Raw genomic sequence first — 8,845 nt, 5'->3', positions numbered from 1 at the left:
TTGGCGATTTTGTAGGATATTAGAAAACTCGTCTTGACTGCTGCATCCTTTGATGTGAGCTTTGGTAAAACAAAGTCATTGCTGCTTTAGCAGTTTAGCTAGCAAACCTTCAGATATCCTCCCCGCTCTGCATCAAATGTTCGTACTTCTCCGCCATGTTTGGTCTCGTAATGTTGATTGAGATTATAATCCTTGAGCACCGCGATCTGTTAGCCACAAACTAGGCCACAACTTTACCTCTGATTTCAGTGAAGAAATACTTGGAAGTCCATGTCTTGTTAAAAACTCTGCATTCGGAATCCATCTTTCTTTCCTTGCCATTAGCTAACATCTTTCCGGGTTGAAGCTGACCAACAAACCAATCAGCGCATAAACCTTTTGCTAAGTACGGAAAGCACGAGCGAAAAAACGTTAACTTGGCAGATCTTTCAAAATAAAAGCAGTGCGGACGTATTGCTTGCATGTATTGTGATGATATATATTTGCATTGACTTTTAATATTTTCCAATGAACTCATATGGGCCAGTCAGGGTCGTCCGGCGGGCCGGATGTGGCCCGCGGGCCGTAGGATGCCCAGGTGTGGTGTAGATCATGGCTGTCTTGAGCTCCCAATGACTCCTATAACTCTGACTTTTCTGTGATGGAGTTACTGAAACACACGTTTTTGTCACAAAATCAATCATGTATTTTAGTTATATCATAGATTAATTACGTGTCTTCTGGAAGTACGACAAAATCCACCGGGTCAAATTATATAAACTAGGGCTGGAACTTTAACGCGTTACTTTTGATTAATTAATTACAGCGAAAAATAACGCCTTAAAAATAATAATGCAATTAATTGCACCCTCCTCAGTTCCCTCATTTCTGGCACACCGGTAACGCTGATGAACACTCCAGCCCAGTAGGTGGCGGTAATGAACCTAAAGTCTGTTTGTAGCCATGAAGAAGAAGCACAGGAAGCACTGAGTGAAGTCTCGCACTGGTGAACAATGAAGGAAGACTAGATTGAGTTTGTTGGTCAGAAAGTTTTTTTTTAAAAAAATCTTCCCGATGGCAGCTTGGATAAAAGCCTGGTTGTGTGCAAAGTGTACAACAAAGAGTTTTCTGGTCACTGCAGCACTTCAAGCCGACGGTATCACCTCAATGTATGTAAAACATGTTGCTGTTAGCACCCAGAGCTAACGTTAGCTACGAGTCATGCTAACGGTGTAGCCATCCCATAATAGACCACTTTTCTAGACAGTGCTTGAGTTTACAGAAAGTCTTAAAATGTTGAATAAAATCGCTATAATTGCACTTAGATTTGCAGTAATCTGTGAATGTAGCAGACAGATGAAAAATGCAGATAAATAGAAATGAAACATTTTTGTGGTTTAAGTTTTTACTCCGTCGAGGCGCTGCCTCCTTGGAGGAGGAATAACCTAAATAACAAAAATATCTCTTTTAATAACTTAATTATAAACTTTTTGTTTATAAAAAATTACTTAAATAAAAATTGATATTCCTATAAAAAGAACCATCAAAATTATTACACCATTTATCAGACCCAGAAAAGATGAAACAGAATGAATCTCTGGATTTTCAACTTTCTGAAGCTCCTTGAACTACTTATGCTGATTTTATGTGCCATACAGTGGAAAAAACAGCTAAATTCAGGCTTTAAGTCATCAAAATCACTTTTTTCTATATGTCCCATTTTCCTTTTTTTAAAATAAATTTTAAATTATAAACACGTATATGTCTATTCATTGATTCAACTGTCAACCACAATTTTATTTGAATTGAAAAACTTCACTTATTGTGTCAAATATTGCTATTTGACAAAACTGCAATTAATTGCGATTAATTAATTACAAAGCCTGTAATTAATTATATATATCTTTTTAATCGCATCCCACCACTAATATAAACCGAAATACTAATTTTTGGTAAAATGTTCTTTGGCCTTTTTCACCTCGACTAGGTGCTTTTATGTTCCCTCTAGAAGCTTGTGGTTGTATCTTTGACTCCTCTTGACAGCATTGGTACAGTTCAACTAAAGTTGTCTTTCTGACAGACTTACTTTTTCATCAGTCCACAGGTTCTTGATGTGTTTAAATCAGGACTTTGGGAGACCAATCTACAACCTTAATTCTATCCTGATTTAACCATTTCTGTATCGCTTTTGATGTGTGTTTGGGTCTTTGTCTCATTTGTACATCAAACGGTGTCAAGATCAACCTGCTGATGATTTTAGGTTTTCCTGAAGAATGTGGAGGTAATCCTCCTCCTTCATTATTCCATTTACTTTGTGTAAAACACCAGATCCACTTGCAGCAAAACAGCCCCAGAGCATAATACTACCACCACCATGCTTGATGGTAGATTTGGTGTTCTTGGGGTTAAAGGCCTCATCTGGCCCCAGATTTTACCCCCAGAAAGCATTTTCTTTGTCCACATGATCACCAGGAAACTTCAGTTAAATCTTAAGGTTCTGCTTCTGGAGGAAGAACTTCCTTCTTCATTTTCAGCCTGCAAATGGGGCAATGAGAGCTGTGTTCCAGCAGGTTCTAATTCATTGCAGACCTGCTTTTTGGTGATTCTTGGTTGATTCTTGACCATCCATCAATTGACTTGTGTTTTTTTCCGCATTGTGACAGTAACATAATGGTACCATGGACTTTCTACTTGGATCTGTTGCTGCTTTGAAGTGGTCCCTGTGACTTTTCTTGAATTGTTCACATTTGCATCTTCAGATCTTTGCTGAACTCCTCAGACTTCCCCACTGTAGTGTTTGTGATTGAGTCTTATGCATTTAACAAATGTGTTCTATTTAAATTGGCTCTGAGGAGTCAGCAGCTGTAGTCAATCATAAAGACTCACAAGAAAGGAAGAGACTATGACGCTAAGAGAATTACATTAACACAACTTTCTACATCACCAAAACTGACAATCCATGGTGCTGATTTCATCATATTTCCAGAAGACCTATAATAAATCTATGAAAGAATCGAAATGCGTGAATGTTTTTTGCGACAGACAAATATATTTCAGTGATTCCATCATAGAAAAATTAAGAGTTACAGGAGTCACTGAAAACTCACAGCTGTCATGATATAGAGAGTCTTCAGTTTATGTAAACTTTTGGTCACAATTATATATAGTTCTATTTATAGAGTTAAGCTCCAAATTTTTCATAGCCATTCCAATTTTTGAAAGTCAGAGTGTTTCATGGCTACTAATAATTTAGCACTTTACTGTATATATAAAGTTTTACAGAACTGAACATGCTGTGAACAATAATTGTGGCCTATTCTGACAACATTGTGTGTTTTGTGGTATTTTCCTCCAGTGGAGCCCTACGTATGGCTGAGGCAAGTCAAGGCAGAAGGCAGCAAACACCCAAGAGTTTTTGCCTGCAGCGTCTACGACTTTTATCCCAAACACATCTGAGTGTCGTGGCTGAGAGACGGAAAAGAGACGACTTCTGATGTGACGTCCACTGAAGAGCTGTCCAACGGGAACTGGCTCTGTCAGATCCACTCCTACCTGGAGTTTACACCCAAACCTGGAGAGAAAATCAGCTGCAGGGTGGAGCACACCAGCTTGATGGAGCCCAAACTTTATGACTGGGGTAAGAGAGCATGCAGAACGAAACTCAACCTATATGTCATTAGATTAAAGAAACATATTGCGCTTTTTACACAGATACACAGCTAACATTTTATACTTTTCTTCATTGCACATGATAATAAAATGAAGATCTTGACGTTTTGGGCTTTTGGTCAAACGAAACAAGATATTTCAAAATGTCATTCAGAGAGATGGGATAATGCATTTATTTGTTTTGCAATTCAAAGGACAGAACAATTAATCAACTAACTGAGAATGCTGTGCACATTTGATCTATTAGCACGGTTATAAATGCCTGACTTTTACTTTGAAGTGAATATTTTTACAATGATTTTTTTCTGTTCACTTAATAATGTAAATATTTTTCCATCACTGGGCATTATTAATAATTTTAGGTATTTAACATACATGTTGCACTTTAACTGGAAACGATGCCTTTTTGTAACACAGTCACTTCACAAAATATTCCTTCACTGCTTGCAAACTTGATCAAGTTGCAAATTTAATTTTAAATTGACAGAATTTGCATTTTTCCTATAAATCTACCATCAATATCCCACGCTGGCAGATTGTAAAGAAGCAGTTAGGTGTGTCTTGTTTGCTTTATTCATCCTTGAGATGAGTGTGGAACTTAATTTGGAGTCCATCCATGGTGAATTGGATTGATTGGACATAGTTTAGAAAGGGAAATGCATGTGTACTACAACTCTTACTGCATGTCAGGACAAACACTAAACCACGAAGACCGAAAGACCTCCAAGATTAAACTGTGGTGAGAAATAGGTCAGAGTGAGAGTGTAAGTTTTTCCTGGAGCACAGTGACCCAACTAATCATGAAATGGGAGTTTTTAACCACCAGGATGCTTCACAAAGTGTTTAAACTTAACACCCAAGCAAGTTGGTCAGGAAGTAGTCCGGGAAGTGCTCTCTATCAATGAGGCCTTTATTGTAGAGCAGCTGGAGGAAAGAACTCTGAGACAGAGCTTTAAAGGACTCTGAGAGAACAAGGAAATAGATTCTCTGATCTGATAAAACAAAGAAACTCAACTGTTTGGGCAGAATTCCAACAACAATGCCTGATGAACAGTGAGCACTCTGCCCTTCATTTGCTAATACAGTCACTACAGTGAAGCATGGTGGCGGTAGCATCATCTAGAAAAAAAACTGCATTGTTGCATTGTGCTTGTGACCATGTGATGGTTTACAGCTTAATTACACCTTGATAATTTTATAATAATGATTATTAATATTATTGTTGTTGTTAAACCTTAATGAAACTGCACCATCTTCATGCAGTTTGATTGGGTGGAGAAATTGGGGAACACTTGTGATGACGTTGGAAGAAGACATTTAATAACACTCCGCCAAGGCTGCTCAGTCTTTGTATAACAACTGAGGTAGGTTTTCACATTTAGCAGGAATCTTTCCACTGGTTTGTCTGAAGCATCTGAGGAAACATTCATGTGACTCAATAATCTGTTCTACAGGTTTTATATCTTGAGGAGACGCTTTAAGACAGAACAGCCTGTTGGATTTTACAGAGAATACAGACCTGATTGAATGGAATGTGAAACTTGTGAACTTGTTAAGAGCTTTTTTGCTTTTTCAAGTCATTTTGGACATTTTGAGTAAATTTTGAAAGTTTCAAGACATCTGTGGCAGTTTTTAACATATTTTGGACAAGTTTCAAGTCATTTGTGGCAGTTTTTAACCTGTTTTTGACAAATTTTAAGTCCTTTTGAACAATTTTACAGTAAAATTTGAAAGTTTCAAGTGATCTGTGGCTGATTTTAACATATTTTGGACAAGTTTTAAAACACTTTGGACATTTTTGGAGTCATTTTGGGAATTTGTGAGCAATCTTGGACAAATGTTATGTCATTCAGGTAAGTTTTTAAGTCGTTTTGCAAAGTTTGAAGTTATTGGTGGCAGTTTTAAATTATTTTAGTGATTCATTGGTGATTTTTGTGAATTATGAAGGCACTTGATAACTAAAATTAAGGTTTCATTGAGTCTGCAATGATCCATATCCTCTTTAACTTTCTCTGCAGAGGAAGTCTGAGTTTCTGCTCGAGTCACAGCTAGAACATTTTTAATTGCTGAGGTTCAACAACAATAATTTATTGCTGTGAAAGAGATCATGCACAAGAAACTGGTGATGACTGTAAATAAACAATAGTTTTGAAGTGCAATTTGGTTTGAGACAAGTATGGCCTCATTTCTACACAGCTTGGTTTGCTACGAGTCATATAATATGCAGACTACGCCCCCTGGTGTTGTACACAAAAAATGCATTTCTTTACCCGTGGATTCACTGCAGCCATTAGAGGAACTTTCTCAGTTTATTACTGATAAAACCAGAAAAAATTACTGCTCAGAACAACAAGAACAACATTAGCTGGAGCAATGATGCTGCCAAGTGTTGCACCTCTTTTATTTGTATTCCAACCAACAGCATCATCCATAATACAAAATCTTTTACATACATTCCAAACTAAATACATTAAATGCAAATTAGAAAAAATGTGTATTTAATGTTTCATATTTCAAAGCTGACATATATATTAAGTAAATTATCCTTGTTAATTCAATGGTACAAGTGTCTAGGCAGGAGAATCAGACTCCAAGCAGTTGATGAGGGAAGGAAATAAATTATAAAGATTATTTCTTTGTGTCTCTATGGCTTTATCTAAGACGTGTGCAGCAGCAGATAAACAAAAGAAAAACTTTCACAGTCAAACTATCAGACCTTCATTCTCTACAACCACATGACAACTGACAGAAAGCTTTAAACAAAATAAACACAAACAGTACATCTTGCTTTAATTTCCTCAATTGAATCAACCCCTTTATTTGAATAAATAATTGTATGCATAAATAAGTATTTCTGAATCAACAAAGCAGCAATACCTAAAACAACTTAAGATATTTGGCTTCTATTAAACAAGATATAAAATATGATTCACAGCCAAACTTCACATTTTCCCTAAAATGTCAGTAAAAGTTTGTTTATAATAAAGTAAATACTGCAACACAAATTAATCTTGAAGTAGGAGATTTACTCCACATAGAAGATAATTCCACCTTTAGATGATTTTCCATTTTTCTGTTGTTTTATGAAAGTAGCGACGGACAAACCTTAACTTGTCGGCACCAACATCCGACCTGAAAACAAAAATAAGGTCAAAGTTACAAATTTTGAATTTTAGGTCACAATAATTTGGTGTTTAAAACCTCAAAAAAGAGAAAAAAACTGTAGGTGCTACATTATCAACGGCATTATCAAATGTTAAAAAAACCACTCTGGGCTCCTGTAGATGTTTCTGAAAGGCTTTGACTTTGCTAATTGTTCAGACTACAGCAGTTGGTTACAGATTAAACTGTGGCACTGATTATCCCTAAACACACTGGGCAAACATAGCACAGGATATCTGGAGGGTCTGTGCATAAGCTCACAGATTTTTAAAATTTGTGTCACCTGCAGACACAGAAAGCATGGATTATCTTTGAAATAATGGTTTCACATAGGATCTTGGGACTCAAGAAAGAGCCATGCAGGACTGGTTTACTGCCAAATCCTTATCAAAACTTTCTATCTACAGCTTGGGAACCTAAAGATTTAGATTTGTTTGTGTATTTTGGGGGTTAATTTTGTCCCGTCTCTCACCTGCTGAGTTCTTCTTGTAGAAAATCAGCCCAGCGACTAAAAACAGCAAACCCAGCAGCAGCCCTGCAGTTCCAACAGCAAACTTATTCCTCTCTGCCTCAAGAATTGGTTCTGAAAACACATTTATCACAAACAGTGCATTAGATTTACATGCAAATTTTTCAAACATTGTCTTCCTCCATGATTTCTGCCCCCACTCTCTTACCCCAGTCATAAAGTTTGGGCTCCATCGAGCTGGTGTGCTCCACCCTGCAGCTGATTTTCTCTCCAGGTTTGGGTGTAAACTCCAGGTAGGAGTGGATCTGATAGAGCCAGTTCCCGTTGGACAGCTCGTCGGTGGACGTCACGTCAGTTGTCGTCTCTTTTCCGTCTCTCAGCCACGACACTCGGATTAGTTTGGGATAGAAACCGTAAGCGCTGCAGACGAGCATGCTGGGATGTCTGCTATCTGCTGTCTCCACCAACCTCAGCTTCACAGTAGGTTCAACTGGAGGAAAATACCCACAGAATAAAAAACAGCATAAAATCTCATGAATTACTCTCATAGATTTCAGCCTTGCAAACTACAATGGAAGAACAGGTGACATAGGGTGACAAATTTGTGCTAGAAACACTTTAAATGCAGTCTTTTACTTGTAATGGAGTAGTTTTCCAGCCTGGTATTAGCAGACTTCTTTTAACTAAGAAAGATATTGAAATATTTCCTCTAACAATGTGGTTTTGTTGAGCCATGTAGTCGTTTTCTGGATTAACTTTCCTGGTAAATCTCTCTTGAACACCCAGTTACTCACCTGTCGTCTTCTTTCTCAGTACTTTTACAGGTATTTTATATCACAAAGATAATTACTTCAGAGGCTGCTGTAATCTGAAGCATTTTTAATTAAATCACCTGGTTTTGTGAGCTCATCGAACACCAGTGGGATGTTGGATTTGCATTTGTTCCAGTTCTTCTTCGCTTGTTCCTTGAATTTTTTGATTTTGTTGACTTCGTCTGCGATTTCCTTCATTTTCTCGGTGTAGCCGGTGTAGTTTCCCAAAGTGCTGTTGTATTGGGCCATGAGCAACTTATTGATGTACAACTTCTCCATGTAGACGACATCTTCAGTTGGCGTGTAGAGACACTGAAGCACAACGTAACCAAAGAAAGCATCTGTAACAACAACAGCAAGGATTAGAACAGTTCACTGTTGTTTCCACACAGCTGAATCTAAAGTTTAAAGTTGTTGAAGCTCCTGTTTTAAAGTGACCTACTTGCTCTTGAAAATGCCACAGAAACCACCAGCAGTGACAAAAATCTGTGAACTCTCATGATGACAAACTGGAGATGACAAATTAAAATAAGAAGCAGACTGAGTTCACTCTGGAAACATGAGGAAGTGAAGCAGCTGACTTCTCTGCAGTTTTTTTCTGAGCAGTTGTGACACAGAAGTAGGCGTGGTGTTTTTGTGGAGGGATTTACTTCCATATTTCATGTTGGATTCATCACATAAACCTTTGTCAAACAGCACTCTCAAGAGTTTCCATTTTTCTATACTCACCCTAAAAATGAGAAAGTTACACAAA

General features: G+C 37.5%; 2 protein-coding genes across 2 annotated transcripts in view; one reads left to right on the top strand and one right to left on the bottom strand.

Annotated features, from left to right (window-relative positions):
* Positions 1-994: 994 nt before the first annotated feature.
* fam171a1 (family with sequence similarity 171 member A1) overlaps positions 995-8,845 on the top strand; it is a 51,060-nt gene continuing 43,209 nt past the window's right edge. Inside the window, exons 1-2 of the mRNA XM_055013614.1 lie at positions 995-1,148; positions 3,335-3,616. The gene's annotated coding sequence lies outside the window, so the exon portion shown is untranslated. The remainder of the gene's footprint in view (positions 1,149-3,334; positions 3,617-8,845) is intronic.
* Positions 6,015-8,687, bottom strand: LOC111563496 (H-2 class II histocompatibility antigen, E-S beta chain-like). Its single transcript, XM_023262590.3, has 5 exons — positions 8,534-8,687; positions 8,172-8,432; positions 7,488-7,769; positions 7,283-7,393; positions 6,015-6,780 (listed from the first exon to the last, which is right to left on the bottom strand). Exons 1-5 carry the CDS (start codon positions 8,589-8,591, stop codon positions 6,755-6,757), a joined length of 738 nt encoding a protein of 245 aa, XP_023118358.2. The 5' UTR covers positions 8,592-8,687; the 3' UTR covers positions 6,015-6,754.

Source organism: Amphiprion ocellaris, chromosome 9 (genome assembly GCF_022539595.1).
Source record: "Amphiprion ocellaris isolate individual 3 ecotype Okinawa chromosome 9, ASM2253959v1, whole genome shotgun sequence".
Taxonomy (NCBI): domain Eukaryota; kingdom Metazoa; phylum Chordata; class Actinopteri; family Pomacentridae; genus Amphiprion; species Amphiprion ocellaris.
Note: the sequence above shows the minus strand (reverse complement) of the source record. Positions and strands in the feature narration are given on the sequence as shown.